This window comes from Mus musculus, chromosome 6 (genome assembly GCF_000001635.26).
Source record: "Mus musculus strain C57BL/6J chromosome 6, GRCm38.p6 C57BL/6J".
Taxonomy (NCBI): Eukaryota; Metazoa; Chordata; class Mammalia; order Rodentia; family Muridae; genus Mus; species Mus musculus.
Window position 1 is genome coordinate 71,386,196 of NC_000072.6, and position 19,014 is coordinate 71,405,209.

The window sequence follows — 19,014 nt, forward strand, 5'->3', positions numbered from 1 at the left end:
GTGGAAGACTGGCTTCCAGGCAGTTAGGATGAGGGTTTTAAAGCCCACACCCACAGTGACACATCTACTCCCACAAGGCCACACCTACTCGTACAGGGTCACACCATCTAACAATGCCAATCCCTGGGCCAAGCATATACAAACCATCACAAATCTTTGTTCCCCCTCTGTGATAGTAACCACTAATGTAGGTGCTGTAAACTGAACTCAAGTCTTCTGGAAGAGCATCAAGTGCTCTTAACTAGGGAGCCATCTCTCCAGTCCCCATGGTCTCCCCACCTTAATCACTTTCCAAGATAGACAGTAACCCCTCCTAGGATATAAGCTCTCTTCAAAGCAGTTTAAAAGCTAAAGAAAAAGTTTTCTCTGATGTTTCCTTAAGCAGAAAGTATACACACACATATATATATATGTGTGTGTATATATATACATACATATATAATAACTTTTTTTTTTTTTGATTTTTCGAGACAGGATTTCTCTGTATAGCCCTGGCTGTCCTGGAACTCACTTTGTAGACCAGGCTGGCCTCGAACTCAGAAATCCACCTGCCTCTGCCTCCCGAGTGCTGGGATTAAAGGCGTGCACCACCACACCCGGCTACATAGTAACTTTTATTCTCCTGTAAATTATTCCTAGGAATCTGAGCCCCAGGTAACTAAGAGCACCCCTGCATCCTGTAAGACCTTGCCCTAAGGAGAAATGAGATGCCTAGTCTTACTACAACACCTGATTAGTCCCAAATGTGCCTGGGAGGGACCCAGTTTCCCAGATACTCTATCATACTCAGGTATCAAAACATATGCCATAGGAAATCAAAGTCTGAGAGAGTAAGTGTTGGCAATAAAAGATTTATTCAGTGGCAACAGAATGAAAAGGCAGCTTTGTACATAACTTAGCTTCTCTACTCCTGGGATGTATGGTGATCACAGCTAAAGGCTAGCAGTAAGGGAGATGGACCAAACAAAAGGATGGCCATTCATGTCTTTTCAGCATGGAGATCTTTTAGGAACCCAAGTGCTCTGCCTGCATGTATGTATGTGCACCAAGTTCATGCCTGGTGCCTACAGACATCAGAAGGCATCAGATCCTCTGGAACTAGAGTAATGGTGCTTGTTCTTCTGTAAGAATAGCAAGTGCTCTTAATCATCAAGCCATCTCTCCAGGCCCTGTCACTTTTTCCTCCTACTGTCATGGCCTGTGTTTAGTCATGGTGGTTAATAGGTATCACTAGTCTTCAATGGGAGCTGGCAGGGGAGAAACCACCTAAATCTAGCTCGAGTTAATGATCAACCATGTCTACTACACATGCAGACAAGTAGAATCTGACCCAACCTAAAGGTTGGCGCAGAAAAGGAAATGGATGGAACATGAAGGAAGAGATACTAAGCACTTTATCAACATCAGTCATCAACACCTGCAGGTCCAAGTGAAGTGCGTTTCTGACAGACATGTCCTTCAGCTGTTATGTGGCAAAAGCTGCAAACGCAGTGCCTAGACACGTAACACCACGCCCAGTTAGCAATTTTTAAGTCAACCAATGGCTGTTTAGGTTCTTTCCCTCCGTGATATTGTACTGGCTAATTCTTGTCAATGTGAAGAAACCTCAACTGAGGAACTGCCTCTGACAGACAGGCCTGTGGGTAAGCTGCTTTTGCCATGTTGTTTATAACAGCAATAGAAAACAAACTAGTACAGATACCAAGAAAAACCAAAATCATGGTGGCACCAAGACTCTGCACTGAAGACTACTCCATAGCCAGGATGCCTCTAGGGCTTTTTCAAGCAACTTCATGAGCCAAGATTTTTCCTTGGTAACAATGTCTCTTTAAAACCTAGACAAAATGAACATACCTCTTGCTCTGTATGGATGGCCTTCGTTTCCCATTGAGGCTGACAATGCAGCCTCTGCTCTGAGGTGCTGACCCCCAACCCCGTTCCCCAGCCCCAGCAACCTGCTCGACTCTTGGCAGAGCACAGAATGGGCAAAAGGGAGAACCAAGGAAACATCTCAAACTCTAGGAGGTGTCCAGCCACCTCTTCTCACACTGCTGGTGTTAAGATGTTGACAAAAGCCGGGTGTGGTGGGGCACGCCTTTAATCCCAGCACTTGGGAGGCAGAGGCAGGCGGATTTCTGAGTTCCAGGCCAGCCTGGTCTACAGAGTGAGTTTAGGACAGCCAAGGCTACACAGAGAAACCCTGTCTCGAAAAACCAAACCAAACCAAACCAAACAAAAACAAAAACAAAAACAAACAAAAAAAACCAAACCAAAACAAAGCAAAACAAAACAACCCCCCCCAAAAAAAGTTGACAAAAGATATTACTCGCTTCCGCTCCCCCAATGCATGCAGACGCTGGCAGATGCAGACAGGGGCTTTCTCCTCTGACTCTCCAGTCCTTCTGTCAACTGATAAGTTCACAAACTGGATCCACAAAAACAGTTTTTTAAATGTGCAAGTCTTTAATTTTAAAAAATATACACAGAAGAAGCCATGTGTTTTACATAGGAATACACACATTAACAAAGCATTTTTTATAGTTTTCCAAAACTCTATTTTTTTATCAGTCCGAAATTTATAAATTAAATATATCAGAGTTTTTAAGTTAAAATGAAATCCCTGAAACTACTGGATATGTTAGACATCCTCCCTCCCCCACCAAATCAAATAAGCAGAGAGTATCAGTCTGATTTGTTAAATAAGGTTTATTGTTATCTTTATTGCCTATAATCTAGAAGATGCAATTTTATTGTGCCTTTGCAAACAGGATACATCTCTTAAAAAACTGATCAAAAATTTCCATACATATAGCTCTATATGATAGATTACAGTGCAACACTATTCATAATTATAGAAACACCATAGAACCCAGGAGCACGGGGTAAGCCAAAGGAATACATCCTGAGCATCTGAGCCAGATGATCTGGTGACTCCTTAGTGAAGGTGAGAGAAGACATGGTGAAGAGATACATGCACGCTGCAGTCATGAGTGAAGCTCGGCCAACAGCGGTCGCTTGCTAGCTTCAAGGGTTATGATGAATTCCCACACATGCACACTCACTCACAGTCCTATTTCCTTCTGCTCCCCTCCCATACCCAGTACATTCACTCCAGCCCCTTCCAAAAGAAATGTTCAGGCACTAAATCCTACAGAAGCCCACCCCTGCCTGGCAGTGAGGAGTTTAAGACTGCTACTGACAAGTGTAGGTGTCCACCCATACCATGGAGCGAAGCATGTGCTGTAAGCGAGTCTAGCTGCTTTTGCCTCTTTGGAAGAAAATGAAGCATACGCCTGCTACAGCTTTAAAATGCCTTAAAAACAAAACTTTCTCTGGCTACATCTTAAAGTAAAATCAACAGTGAAAAATTCACCCTAAAACTAATTGCCTCAACTGCTACTAAAATACACTTGCCACTCTGTTTTTGGTATCTACTCAATTGTAAATCAGTATGAAAAACTCATGAAGCCTGTACCTGTTTATGGTAAACACTGCAGTACCACATACAGCTGTCAGCAGGCATGCTTATGAAACACCAAGCCTTGTATGTGATTCTCGCTACATGTTTCCTCGGTGTGTTCCCCAAGACTACACTAGTCTAGTGTTACCAAAGATAATGTACAGATAGTTCAATGGTGAAAAGTATTTGGTTTGTCTTCACTGTATACATCCTGGAGATGAACCGAAACAAACCATGCCTCCATACCTTCCCTGAAGATAACCTGAGTCGGCTGACTAAACAGAGTGCAGGCTGTCAGTCCACTGTATGAGAGGCTGCGCTGGGAAACCAGAGGGCTAGTGTAGTCTACCAGCAGCTTGTACTGTGCAGATAAACCAAGAGCTCTTGGCTTTTGAGAGCCACTGTCCCAAAGGCTGACAGCACTGAGGTGGGAACAACACAGCATAAACATAGGGAACTGAGCTGTACAGCCTGTGGGATTGGCGACCTAGAGAAGAAGATTGGGGGTCCTCAGCCCCTCATGATTTGGTGTGGGTTTAATGTCTCCCTACACGTTAGCTGCTGTGGAAAAAGTAAAACGAAAAATTTACTTAATAACTTTCTTATTTCCAATCAAATGCTCACACACTCACAAAATACACACTCTATGAATATGAGGTGGCTCTTTTTCTTCAAATTTTTAAAAATAAAGAGGCACCAGTACCCGTTCATTTATGTATTAAAAGTCTCATATAATCATCAATAAAACAGAAATGGCATCTGTGATGATCACACAAAGGAGAAAAAGATCAACAACAACCTTAGCCACTGTGGAGAGGCTCTGGCTTCACCAGAATCTAAAGGTTTTATTGGGTTAGCAAAGTCCTAAGGCAGCCTTGTCCACAACCAGAAAAGGAAATAGGGTCTCAAAGAAGCCATAGTGCGGCTGTTTCCAATGCCTGTTATCTGTGTGACTGAGTCTTCCTCTAGCATTACCTTCTCTAACAAGGCTCAAAGAAACAGATGGCATCCTCCTGCATGCTAGGTAGCATGAGCATGACATCAGTGATGGCATGGTTCCAGAGTACAAGGATCCCAACACTGTATTTCAGCATCTTTGGTCAAGGTCTGTCTTCTTTGAATCCGCTTCTGCTATAGTCAGTCTCTCACAGATAAAAGTACACACATTTAAAGAAGAGCCTAAGACCTCATTTCCATGGTAAATTTTAAGATCAAGTTTCAGTTCTGGGCCCTTGTCCTGCTTGCCCACTGGGTCTACACGACCTCCCAGAGGAAGCTGTAAGGTCAAACACTTGTTAAAGTTTCATGAGCTTCACAAGAGGCCATCAAAGAGATTCCCAGCACAGGAGGACCAGCAGAGCCTTCGTCCTTAAAATGGCCTGAGCTAACTGTGTGAAGGGTCTTGTTTTTTATTTTCCACCAACCTCAAGGGCATGTCTGTACCACATAAACTTTATGTGTAGTCTAAATGTTATACAGACGCTTGAGGTGGGAAGGCAAGAATAAGTTATAGAGAAAAAAAGAAACCTAAAAACTAAATTTGGCTTAGGAATAACAAAGTTTAAAAAAAGGAAAAGAAAAGAAAAAAGAAAGCCTGACACGCTACAATTTAATTCAAAGGAAAAACTATCCATAGTAAACGAACGTACACCCTCCTCCCTCCACAGGATACTGCCTGGCACGACGCCTTTCTCCTGCAGTCCAGAGGCACCTCTGTTCTTTCCCTGCTTCACAGGGATGAGGAACTTTACAGAGCATCCTGACAGTGAAGCACAAGTCACTGTGAGCTAGGCTGAGTATGAACAGAGCATGCACTCTAAGCTGGACCAGTCTTGACCCAGGTAACCTACACAGTACACAGTAGCCATCACCATGAAACTGACCACGTGGTCATTTCTTGGGTTTTTCTACAATACCATTCTTTCCCTTACAAGCAAATACCGGCTCTCCTAGGAAAGCATCACCCAGGCTGGCATACCACTGTGCATGCTCGCAATTTCTGATTAACTTAGCACCAAAGCTGTCGTCCCCATTCCCTTAACCCAAGTCCGTCTGTGGTTTAAAATAACAAGAGTCACATTTCTCGTTGCTTCTGTGTTTATGCTTTTTCATTTTCTCATGACAGTTTTCCTATGTTGATGTTCAGATTTACACCAGATGAAATAAAGTTGCGAGATATTTGGTGATTTCCACATAGCACTCTTCTCAAGATGAAGTATTTCATGGGTTTAAGTCAGAAGTCTTTTCCATGTAGTTAGTTCCTCAAACAGAGAACAACTCTTACACATGGCTCTTTCTGGGCAGTGCATTAAATGAAGAGACCTCACAAAAGAAAAGAGCATTATCTGTAGCCATTTGAATAATATACAGGTTCACAGTCTATGAGATGAGACACTGCAGAAGAGAGGCATGAACAATATACTAATTAAACACAAAACAGCAAAAAACGAGGTCCATACACGGAAAGTTGCTAGAGCCTGCCCGTAAGGACCTGAAGTGATGAGACTGGCAACTGCGTTTAGAATGGACAGGCTTCTTCCCTTCCACACACACAATGTTTGATGCTGGTGCACACACTTCTATACACATGCATAACACTGCGTATCTGTGATGATAAACTAATGAGACACTCAGCCAAGTCTTAAAGGCAGATGTCAAAGGACAGTATGCTAGACTGTGAAACCATACATCAAATTAGTAACACCCTAACTTCAATATCCATTTATTAAAAAGCACCTCTTGGTAATAAAAGCAAAACAAATAAACAAACAACAACAAAACCCCAGTAATATCTATTTCATTCTCACATCAGCCTGTTAAATTCATGATGGGATTTTAAACAGGCAGCCTGCTGGGCTATAGACAGAACTCAAATGCAGGTGAGTGTGCCGACTCTGAAGCAAGAGCGGGAGCAGAGCAAAACATTGAAAAGCTATGCAAATTTGAAATTTATCACAGCTTTCTTCCTTAGGCCAAAAAAGAAAAACAAAACAACAAAAAAGCAAATTCGTTTTATAACCACAATTCATTTTGTCAAACTCCTATGAAGACTTTTCATTTAATTATGTATACATAAGAAGAAAGTAAGTTCTTCCACAAACACTCTCAAGCTTACAATTATCAAGAAAACGTCAGAATCTGTAAAAGCAGGAGGAATATTAAACACATGTCAGGAAGGTCAACTTCTGTTTCTGCTTTTAAGTAAAAAAATCACCATATAGAAGTACAAAAACCTGCACTGAATGACAACTGCTGGTGTTTACTTGATCAGAAACGAAGACCAAGAGTGAAGAAAGCCCTGTGTGATTCCCATCTGGAGCACCCCCTCCGTGCACACGAGTGAATCGGCAGCCTCTGGAGCATAGCTTATGAACAGGCGGTCCTTGGATAGCTGCAGTCAATGGAACACTCTTGTCTTGAATGTACCCATAATTCAGTTTCACTTACAAATTGCAAACAAACTCATTCTTCAGAAAAATATCTGTTTGGCATCTCCTGGACTCTGTTCCATTGGGCAATATGGACATTTTAATCTATATATAAAATAGAAAAGATTGAGACAAAGAATAGTATCAGTACTGAGCACAGTTATAAAGTACACTTTCACACCTGTATGCACACCTGCAACACGTGCAAGCAAAGCTGAACTGCTTCTTTTGCCTGGAGGATCAGCTATGCTCGTCAGCCAGGCTTTGAGGAGTCACAGAAAACACCACCTAAATCAGACCCTAACCTGAGAGCCTCTCTGATACTTAGTAATCGGTGAAAACTGTTTTGCAGGTAAAATAAAGACAATTTTTTGAAAACTGATTCTTGAGCTTTAGAAGTAATCTAATCTCTGCCTACCGAGGTTTACATTGCACCTGTCCCTAGATGAATTTCCAATGTGTGGCTGTGTAATCTATTCAAGAACAGCCAATCTATTGTGATCTACCAGCCTGCATTAAGAACAGCCCACACGGCTTTCAGTGACAAAGAGCGCTAGTTCCTTGTGGCCACAGTCACCAGTGATCTGTACTGCCAGGATTTCTGTGTGGTCTGGGAAGGTTATAAACACTTTCTCTCAAGCGATAGACCTCCCAGGAAAGGGTCTTCCCACAATAAGGCCAGAACAAACATCAGTGAAGACTAGCCTAACTACCTAAGCCAGAACACCTTTGAGATCTGTTTTGTTTTAAATTGGGCTGTCTGTAAAATTTACAAATGTCTGTGCACGCTGAACCACGATTACACTGGTAGCAATTATCACATATGGACAACACACTCTGGCACTGTATTCACCAAGAAGAAATGGCTAAATAATGGTATTTCCACACTGCAGAGTAGTCTACACTGGTGGGAAGGGCAGTAAAAGTAGGCTGAGACAATCTTATGTAGCTCAAGATGACCCCTCTAACTTGCTATATAGTTGGGAATGATCTTGAATTCTGGGTCCTACTACCTCTACCACTCAGGCGCTGGGATTAGAAGCATGCACCACCATACCGTGCTCCTCTGTAACTTTAACAACAATCACAAACGGCTCTTTTGTGATATATAAAAATATAAAAATAGCATATAAAAATAGCTCCACAATAATGCTCTAAGTGAGAGAAGCGAAACCCAGAAGGGAGAAGGATATGCACAGAAGACAATTCTTAAGCCTTGGAGAGAGGGCCACACAAGGATCCGAGTACATTTATAAGTCTAATTTTCAAATCCTTGAGCTGGCTAAACTAACCAAAGAGATTAGATGCAATCCACTTTCTATGACTAGTTAAGAAAACTCATTTCTAAATATAGTTATGGCTGAGCACAGTGTTACACACTAATTCCAGTACTCAGCCATGGCTATACAAAGAAACCCTGTCTCGGAAAACAAAACAAACGAACAAACATACAAAAGATTTTGGATTCACTCATTTATCCTTATTACATCTTACTTCCTGCAAGACAGATCTACTTAATGCTTAAGAAGTCAGACACTTACTTGCTACCATTAAACATTTTATTCAGGGCGTCTCTTGATATAATATGACCACAAACCAATTTCATGGGTGGATTGTTATCTGTTGTTTGCTGACGAAGAATGGGACAGGCAAATATGGAGTGATACCAGCACTTTTTACCAAGGTCCACTTCAATCTATTCAAAAAAGAGAAATGCACAAAGACTAGTTAAATCTCCTATCTGAAAAACTACAACACTGCTTTTCAAACTGCAATCTGAGGTCTGAGAAAATCAAACATGATGCTTCAGAAGTTGAGTATCTGTTTGTGGTGGTACCAGGCAGCCTGGCCCACCACTAAGCTACATCCCCTGCCTAAATACCTTGTCATTTCACCAGAACATATACCAAGAGCAGAAGCAGACAGTCTGACTGCTCTGTAGAAGTGCTTGGTTAGGTGATAAATTCAGCGCAACAACTCCTCCAAGGGCAGTCTAAATATAGTTACCTTCTGGGTGACTTCAGATCTGAGTTTCCTATGTAATTTGTATGAAATGGTCCAGAAAAAACCTGAAGCAGGGAGGTAGGCAAAGTTTCTGTTTTTGTTTCTCCCCGGTGCTGGAGTCCAATGCAGGGTTTGCATGTGGCTAGGCGAGCTTTAGTCCAGCGCCCCATCCTAGCTCCTGACCATCACCCCTGTGCATGTGCCCCCTTTCTGTGCCTTTTGAGATAGGATCTCCATAAGTTGCCCAGGCAGGCCTTGATTTTACAATCCTCTTGCCTCAGCCTCCTACATATCTGGAATTGCAGGCTTGTGACATCAGCTTAAGCTTAATCGCAACATGACTTTTAGTCATTTGTTCACATTAAAAGCTCACGGCATGATATCAACATTGTGTTTTTGCCACAAATAAATCAAACCATATAAAAGTTTGAAATTATCTATCAGACCTGCTACTGAATACCAGAGCCTCCACAAATACTTCGTGTTCCTTCCTTCTTATTCTCAAAGTCCATTACTGCCAGGTGTGGTGGCACACACCTTTAATCCCAGCAGAGAAAGGGGATTTTGAGTTTGAGGCCAGTCTGATTGATACAATCTAGACAAAACGAGTTCCACGCCAGCCAGGGACACACAGACTTAAGTCGATTAATAACGATCTTTAAGAAAAACTGACAAAGGGGGAGGAATTCAGTGTGCACAAGGATCTGAGTCCAAACTACAGTACTGCAAAAACGGTGGAACACACCTATAAACCCAGTGCCCAGGGGGATCAGAGGAAACCCCAACTGGCCTACATATTAAGAGTATCCCCTGAGCCCCCAAAAAGAAAAGGGGGGGGGGGGCAAAAGCCAAAAGCACAACAAATCTTTCCTGAGGAAAGATTACCAACCACTACCTCTTGTTGCTTTTCCAGTCAAGAGCATGCTGTTAGCTGAGATCCCCTACAGATTACTCTACTTCAGTGTGCATATTTCAAAAACACTCACAGCAAGATCATGCAACTGCCAGAAGCTGGTTATCTGCTTAAGAAAAAGAGTTCTTCATTTGCTCCAGCAGCAGCAGCAGCAGCAGCAGCAGCAGCAGCAGCAGAGTACAGTGCTGCTTATATCCTGAGCACATGTAGCACTGGGAAGACACCTGTGCCTTTAACACAAAGCATCCTCTTGACAAGCTGCTATAGTTGGTGCAACCAACTGACAGGCTTACAACTGAAAGAACAAGCTAGCTACAGACAAATCTGTGTGCAGGTGTGGTAAAAAAAAAAGCAGCTCATGTCAATGGCTGACTAATTTAACCCTCCGGCATCTGTGACATAATTTTCTCACAAATGGAAATTACAGGTTAAAGTCCCTCAAATTTATTTTCTTGTTTCATTTTTGTTGTTGTTGTTGTTAAGATAGTGTCTCACTAAGAGGCCCTGATTACCCTAGAACATAGTATGTAGGCTGGTCTCAAATTTACAAACATCTTCCTAACTCTCCCATCACCTCCCTATACCTATTTTAACTTTAACTAGTTAACTGACTTGTTTCCTTTTTAGAGCGGTGCTGAGACTAGACTCAAAGCTTCAAGCCTGCTAGGCAAATGGTCTTCCACTGAGCTATACTCCCAACCTTATTTTTCACTCATGTTATGTGCATTAAAACAAAAACAGAAACAAAAACAAACAAACAAACAAAACATGTTGAATAGCTACAATAGCGTTTTCTGGTTAAATGGCGAAATTTAAACATTCATCTTCAAGGATTGTCAAGTTGAACTCACAGGTAATTCGTCTTTCTGGTTCCAAACTCCAGTACACTGCCTCTGCTCAATCACAGCTTTGATGTTAATTAGCGCAGGCAGCGCCACACAACCTGCTGAGAAACTGAGGGCAAAAGAGGAAGCATCAGTGCCAACCCCAGGGATGCTAACCCTACAGCAGGTGCAGGACAGCTATTCCTCTAAAAAGAAAACAACTCAACTTTTTTCTCCCTCATGCTCCCAGTCCTCAGCTCTATTTCCTATAATTACTAAAACGTAATCCTCTTTACAAGTAAAACACAAACTTCTAGCACTGTCACATAACCCTAGGCAGCGTGGGAGAAGGAAGAAGAAGAGCAAGCTTTCAAAAGATTGCGTTCTGATAGGACATTTAATTTCCACTAACCCCTCAGTAATTAAAAAGATACTTGGCTTGCCTATCAGGAGAGAGGTAGCGCTGGCCTTCTGTGCTGAGAGGGACGAGCCGTCATCATGAGCACAAATCGCATCACTTCAAGGAGGGGTGAGGGAAATGCAAGGCCTAAAGACCAGTGTGCCTCAGACACGGTGGACTTGTGCTTTAGCATTTAAAGGGGAGGAGACTCTTCTGGGCCTGTCTTCTCTTTAAGTATGATTATGCAAGGTTATATGAATAAAACATTCCAAAGTTTTCCCACCAGTTTACAGTTATTTTTTTTAAACTACAATGTCTTCGCCAGTCTCATCAGAAAAGGCTTTCAAGCTCAGAACCAAAACTTTTAACTTTAGTCTAAAATCGTGACCTTTATCACTGTATGGAAAGATGCACACACTTGCTTCCTTTACTGTGACAAACTTACTTCATTCACTTGGAAAAATAACTTAAAACCAAGAATGTCAATAAACTGTGGTTTGGTTTTCATAGAGTAGATCACTTTTTGTTAGAAATTAAATTTACTGATTGATTCATTTATAAATCACAATAAACACAATAAATTTGAGTGTCTGTCGCAAATGAGTTCAAGTAAAAACTGTATTCTGCAACAAGACATAACACAGGTGCTTTGTCAACACAAGCATCATACTGTGGTGAGAAACTAAACGCTTTATGCAAATGCCCTATTGTGTCACAGAGAATGCTAAGAAGATCCAGACCCAAATATCAACTGAAAGCAAGTATCTATTGCCCACCCAAAGTACTGCAGAGCTCAGCAAGCATTTCCTAGGCAGCCAGCATGGTAGTGATGATACCTGCTGAGGCTGGCATCAGTGTCCCCACAACACAGACCCTGACATTTAACTTACTTCTGCTTCTGCATCATCCGTGCAAATGTCAGCAGTGGAAAGGGTTTTGGGACTCCCTGGCTCCCGGGTCACATTTGGAGAACTTGCTGACCTAAACTGTGTCATTGCCATCTGTGGCAAGCACTTCAAGTACCAACTATTATACGTCTCCAGAAAGACAACACAATCTACTGGTTTGATTAAAGGACCAGGAAAAGCCACCCAGTATAATGCCCATTTCAGAGCAACCAGAGCCCATTACTACACCTGACACTGAGAGGAGACTCCACGGAGAGCCCCAGGAGGGCACAAGCATCCCGTGTAAAGATGTCACAGATGTCAGCCCACTGGTTTGCATCAAGTAAGTGAACATATGGTGAGTTTTCAATCCCTTGTCGCAGGTACACGAGGCTTCCCATCAATACCTGAATGTCTAAAAGAAAAAGCTCCAGCACAATGAAGGTGTGTACTCACGTCTCAAACAGCACTGACTTGTGAAGACATGTCCATCCCATGTGACACAGCCTAAAATAATGTAAACGTGGTCCCTAAGCGTGATCGCAAATCCTCCTCCTTAATTAAGTATACAGGAGAGGAGAAGAAGAAAGCACTGAAAATAACGAGCTCAGACTTTCTAGTCTTACACTGCCATATGTGTTTGGTGAATACGTAGCTACTCTGACACGTGTGGCAGCAGCACGTGGTGAGAGGAAAGTGGCCAAGGAGCAAGCCACAGCTTGGTCTTGGTGTCCTTATATTAAAGAGTCCTTAACTGCCAGTTATCCCAACAGTTTTAGTCATTAGAAAATATGTATGAGAGACACAAGTAGTGGCTACTAGCTCCCCCCAAACACTAAAGACCTCCTCCTCATTGTACTCTTAGCATTCTGGAGGCTGACCTAGGAGAATCACAAGTTTTGAGACCAGCCTGGGCCATACACAGAGACTGTCTCAACTCCTTGTACTCTCTCCACCTTGCCCATGCTCCCTCCCCAAAGAACAAAGGAAAACAGCAGTCTGATTCCAGACTCACCTTTTTGATGATTTAGGGCAAATGGCTGGAAATTTTTCGCATATTGTAAGGCTTCTCGCTGATTTGTAGTTCCACCCATTAACAAGCTAATAAAATACAGTCGGTGTAGCTTAAATTCCAAGGAACTGTTTTGGGCTATGAGCATTTCTCGGTTTGATACTGCCCACCTAAGGCAACAGAAAAATGTGTCAAGGGTAATCAAGGACATGAGTAGGATGCTTTAAAAACTGGTTGACATCTAGCATAAGAGGGTCTAGTTTGCCCTCTTGTGGGAGGTTGTGGTAATATCAACCATTAGGAGATGCAAACACAAAGGAAATTATATTAGATGATAATTACTTCTTCACTAAGGTATTACAGTGAATGGCTCTGGTATGTCACATAATACACTTGGATTTGAAGGGGGCCACACTCTGGAGTGTAAGCCTTGAGATTCACACCTAAATCACTTATAGCCACCCTTCTTCCTATTAAGCAAGCATATTTGTAAATTAGCCAAAATTCTGAAGGGAGCCCCTTACTTTTTAAATTACACGCTTCCATTTCTTACGCTTCCGTTCTTTACTCACATCATAACCTTCCCGGGAAGCTGGAGGACAGCCATGAACTCAAGCAAGGCTTGGTGCAGGCACCTTTACCTGCTTCACTACTTCACAGGCCTGGAATCTCTACTCTGTCTAGCATTAAGAACCTGCAAACATTGAGGCTGTGGATGCAGCTCAGTGATGGGGTGGTTGTTTACACAAATAAAAGGGTCCTGGGTTCAACCCCCAGCACTGCAACAACAAAATACACCAAAGAAACAAACCCAGAAACCATAGATATTTCTCAAGGTTCCCAGTCTTTTTTAGGATTTACTTTTATGTGTGTTTGTGTGTTGTCCCATGTATTATGCACGTGTGCATGTCGCGTACCCTCAAAGGCCACAGGAGAGCACTGGGGTCCCTTGCACTGGGGTTATAGTTTTGATCTATCATGTGAGTGCTGGGAACAAAGCCCAGGTCTTCTGGAAGTGCGACAAGTGCTCACCACTGAGTCCCAGTACTTTGAGAAGATAAAAAAAAGCATACATACACTATGTGCTCTCATGACAAAAAGATTTGTATAGCTATACTATCACTATATCTATACACAGGGAAATAATGTTCTGTTCTGAAACTCTGAAGTGCCATGAGTGATCAGGCAGCAGCTGCACAAGGAGGGACTAATTCATCTTTAACTTTAACTTTATCAGCTGTTAAAGTCAAATTTTACAAATGTGATAAGAAAGCTTCATTTTGATATTCAACTATAAAGCCTATCCTTTAATTGACTTTTATTTGGACATTTTTCAGCTAACCCAATTCACCAAGGACCACTTGAACATGAACCAGGTATGAATATAAAATGTGAGCAAGCCGAGCTGGGAATATATTCTGTGGTGGAGCGCTTGCCCAGCATGTACAAGGCCTCTGCCTTGATCCCTGGCACATGGGGAAGGGAGAACAAAGTAAAGGTGACATAAAATACGAGTAACTCTTCCTCCATTGTACCCAATAGCACCTTCCTTATCTAATAATTTCCCAACAGTACTCTTGTCCCTATCACTAGCTTGCTCAAGTCACCTAACACTAATAAATGAATGACAATTTGAGTGGATGAAACAAAAACAAACAACAAACAAAACAAACAAAAAAAACCCAACAATGTTTTTCCAGATCCTAGACCTGAGATTACAGTCTTCTCCCGATGACTCAACCAACTTTAACATTTAGGCTGCACATTAAGGAAATAATTTTTTTTAAAAATAAAAGTAAAGGCTTTTATACAAAGCAGAAGTAAATATGTCACCCAAGTACACTCACCCTCTTGACTTTGTGACATGATGGTGTCATATTTAAAGTTCATGCTAAAGAATCAGCAGGATGGGAAATAGTGTATGTTTTGTTTTCTGAAACTGGCTGATCATATTTAATATATATTCTAAGTTCATGCATTTCCCTTTAAATTTCATAATTTCACTTTTCTTTAGAGCGGAATAATGTTACACATTATATATGTAACATACTATCATGGTCCATTTATCTGCTGGACTAGGTTGGTTTTATTTCCTAGCTACAGTGATAACTTGGGGTGCAGATCACCCTGCAACACAGGGTTCTTTGTGTATATGCCCAGGAGTGGACTGCAGGCTTTAAGGAAGTTCAGATTTTGTGTTGGAGCACTCACAGGTCTCTTGGGACACATGCAGCTGAGGGCTGGTCAGCTTTTTGCTCACAGTTCAATTCAAATTGAAAGAGACAAAAGCTACTCTGCCTTGGTTTTTACTTTATACTACAGGTTCCTAATAGGGAGAGGGCACAGATTAGCATCACTTTGCTGTTGCCAAAGGATATGTAGATATCACAACCCTTTAGCCACTGCAATCTCTAAATAAGAATTTTGGGATTCTCATAATCAGACCCCCCACCCCCAATAATGGTACTTGGTGACCTAATCAGTAGTAGCCCACACTGACACTCACACAGCACCAACAGCAGCATTCTACCCTGCTCAGACTATGAAAAGGTTTGGGATATTTAAGGCTCTGTATATATAATTTCCATCACACACACACACACACACACACACACACACACACATAATAACATGATGTTACTCACATGGTTAGCTCTCCCCTCTTCTCTCCTAAATTTGCCACTTGGATGGGGTACTATTTCTGGTAAAAATGCATCTGGCCAAGGCTCACAGCCCTCACCACTATACCCATTTTCAGCATGTTAAAGACTACAAATGCCCTTCCCTTCTAATATTCCTGTGGAAGACTTCCACCACTCTTCTTATTTTTTTCCCCCTCTTGGGAATGACTAACAATACTCAGCCCTACAAGTACAAACTTAATGGGAAGCTATTAATAGTATAATCCAAATGTCTTTAAAATTCAAAAAATGGAAAACACCACAAATCAAATTCAGTGGAAGAGCTAGCAATTTCCTAACATCACTGTGGAAACAAAAAGACCACCAACAGTTCATTCAAAGGTATTATCAGCAATCTTGGTGTGTACTCAGGGTCCTGAGCCTGTATCTCCCGGCCTTTCCTCTTATCCCATCTTTGTGTCCTGCTGACCCAACCCACAAAAGCACTCTCAGCCAGTAATCATATACCAGCACAATTAACTAGGATCCAGACAGGGCAACACCAACCAAAGCATGGGATACCCACCCCCCCAAAAAAGACAAGACCAGATAGCTATACTAAGAAACACCTCAAATATCCTAACTGCAGATACCTAGATCCAAGTCCCCAAACACAAATATAAACAGTAAACATTTGGATTGTTCCTCCAGAAACAAATCTATTGCAGTAGGCCTGTGAAATGCAATTTAACTGACACAGAAGATAGGAGCTTCAAAATACCAAGTATAGTATGTTAAAAGAAGGTATGAAATGCCTCAGTGAAGACGATGGAAACACAAAGAGTGGAATGAAACAATAAAAACACTGTAAGACATGAAAGCAGAAACAAAAAACTAAAACTCAGACAAAATTGAAAATGAAAAATTTAGGAGGTCAAATAAAAGCCTCATAGGTAAGCCTCACCAACAGAACAAGACACAGAAGAGAGAGAATTTCAGGTCTTGAAGAGAAAGCAGAAGCAATGGATCACGCAGTCAAAGGAAATGTTAAATCCAAAAACAATCCAGGAAATCTGAGACACTATAAAAACACCGTATCTACAAATAATAGAAATAGAGGAAGGAGAAAAACTCAAGTCAAAGGCAAATAATACAACTTTTTAACAAAATCGTAGAAATTTCCTCATAAGGAAGGAGCTGCCTATTAAAGTATAAACACACAAAACACCGAATAGATAGGACTAGAAAATAAATTCCCTACAACACGTAACAAAACACTAAACACACCGTGGGTGGGGAGGTAGGGGGAGGGAAGGATGTTAAAAGCTACAATGGATAAAGAGCAAGTCACATATACAGACAGGTCCATTAGAATATGGCCGACTTCTTAATGGAGACTCTGAACACTGGAAGGGTCTGAATGGATGTTCTATAAACTGAGGGACCGCAGATGCCAGTCCAGACCTAGTACAGCTCTCTCTCACAACTGACAGAGAAAGAACCATTCCATGGGCTGGTGAGATGGCTCAGCGGGTAAGAGCACTGAATGCTCTTCTGAAGATCCTGAGTTCAAATCCCTTCAATCACATGGTGACTCACAACCACCCATAATGAGATCTTACGCCCTCTTCTGGTGTGCCTGAAGACAGCTACAGTGAACTCATATACTCATATACATAAAAATAAGTAAATAAATCATTTTTAAAAAGAGTGGTGGTGCACACCTTTAATCCCAGCACTCGAGAGGCAGAGGCAGGCGGATTTCTGAGTTCGAGACCAGCTTGGTCCTACAAAGTGAGTTCCAAGACAGCCAGGGCTATACAGAGAAGCCCTGTCTCTAAAAACCAAAAAAAAAAAAAAAAAACCAAGAAGAAACACATTCCACAATAAAAACAAAACAAATTTAAGCAATTTCTATCTACCAATCCATATCTACAGAAGGTGCTAATGGGAAACCTTCAGTCTGAAGAGGTTAACTATATTCAAGAAGACACAAAAAAAATCAGTAATCTTGGAACAATAAATCAGAGAGAGAGTGTGTGTGTGTAAAAACAACTTACATCATAATAACAAATAACAGGAATCAATAAACACTGCTCACTAATAGCTCTCAAAAAGCAATGCCCTCAATACCCCAAATAAAAAGACACAGACTAACAGACTGAATTAGAAAACAGCATTCAGGGATGGAGAGATGGCTCAGTGGTTAAATGCACTTGCAGAGGATCTAGGTTTGATTTCCAGCACCCACATGGTGGTTCACAAACATCTGTAACTCCAGTTCTAGGAGATCCAACTCCTTCTTCTGACCTCCCTCCGAAGGCACCACCAAGCATGCACATGGTACACAGGCACACATGCAGGCAAACCCAAAAAAAAATAAGTTAATTTTAAAAAATCAAAACTGAGTAAGATTCATCTTTTGGCTGCATCCAAAAATATACCTCATCACCAAACAGACATTCCAGGGTTAAAAAAATGACAAAAATATTTCAAGCAAATAAACCCCAAAGCAAGTAGATGTGGATATTTTAATATCTGACAAAACAGACTTCAAATTCAACTGAATCGAAGAGATAGAGAAGGGCATCATATATATACTCACCAGAAGGAAAAATCCACCAAGAGGATATGGCAATTCTAAACATCTATGAACTGAGCACAGGATACCCAAGTTCATAAAAGAAACACCACTACAGCTAAAATCATATAATGACCCTCAACCAGTGACTTTAGTACCCTACTCTCATGAACAGACAAGACAGGCATCAAACCAGAGAAATGTGAAGCCAAATAATGTCATAAGTCAAATGGAACCAGAAGACATTTACAGAATATTTCACCCAAATACTAAAAAATACATTGTCTTACAAGCAACTATTTCAACTTTCGCTAATATTGGACACATATTAGGAAAAAAAGAAAATCTCAATAGATGTCACTACTGAATGAAAAATGGGTCAAGACCAAAATCATGATGAACATATAAAATGTTTGGATCTGAATAAAAAGGAAAAGACACTAGGCAGTGGTGGTGCACACCTTTAATCTCAGCACTGGGAAGGCAGAGGCAGGCAGATCTCTGACTTTGAGATTAGCCTGGTCTACAGGACAGCCAGGGCTATACAGAAAAAGCTTGTCTCAAAAAAACAAAACAAAACAAAACAACAGAACAAAAGGAAATCACAACATACTTATGGGACACTATAAAGGCAGCTCTTGATATGGAAGTTAAATCAAGATCAAATAAACAACTTAATCAGACCCGTAGACCCCACTGAAATAGGAGCAGCAATTAAGTCTCACAAAAAGCCCAGGGCCAGAGGTATCCAACTCAGAATACTACCAAAACCTTAAAAGAAGAATCAATGCCAATATTCCTCAAACTCTTCCACAAAATAGAAATGGAACATTTACTAATTCTTTTTATAAAGCCACTCCCACCCTGATACCAAAACCACACAA

The 19,014-nt window shown here is 41.4% G+C and overlaps 1 protein-coding gene across 2 annotated transcripts in view; it reads right to left on the reverse strand.

Annotated features, from left to right (window-relative positions):
- Nucleotides 1-2,438: 2,438 nt before the first annotated feature.
- Rmnd5a (required for meiotic nuclear division 5 homolog A) overlaps nucleotides 2,439-19,014 on the reverse strand; it is a 52,004-nt gene continuing 35,428 nt past the window's right edge. Inside the window, exons 5-10 of one of the 2 annotated variants that reach the window (NM_001355745.1) lie at nucleotides 12,932-13,098; nucleotides 12,166-12,331; nucleotides 10,657-10,759; nucleotides 8,430-8,584; nucleotides 6,908-6,993; nucleotides 2,439-5,782 (exon numbers count right to left, since the gene is read on the reverse strand). In NM_001355745.1, the coding sequence (NP_001342674.1) occupies nucleotides 6,930-6,993; nucleotides 8,430-8,584; nucleotides 10,657-10,759; nucleotides 12,166-12,331; nucleotides 12,932-13,098 (655 nt within the window). In that variant the 3' untranslated portion in view covers nucleotides 2,439-5,782; nucleotides 6,908-6,929. Of the gene's footprint in view, nucleotides 6,994-8,429; nucleotides 8,585-10,656; nucleotides 10,760-12,165; nucleotides 12,332-12,931; nucleotides 13,099-19,014 lie in introns of both variants that reach the window. The other variant, NM_024288.2, reaches the window with a different exon arrangement.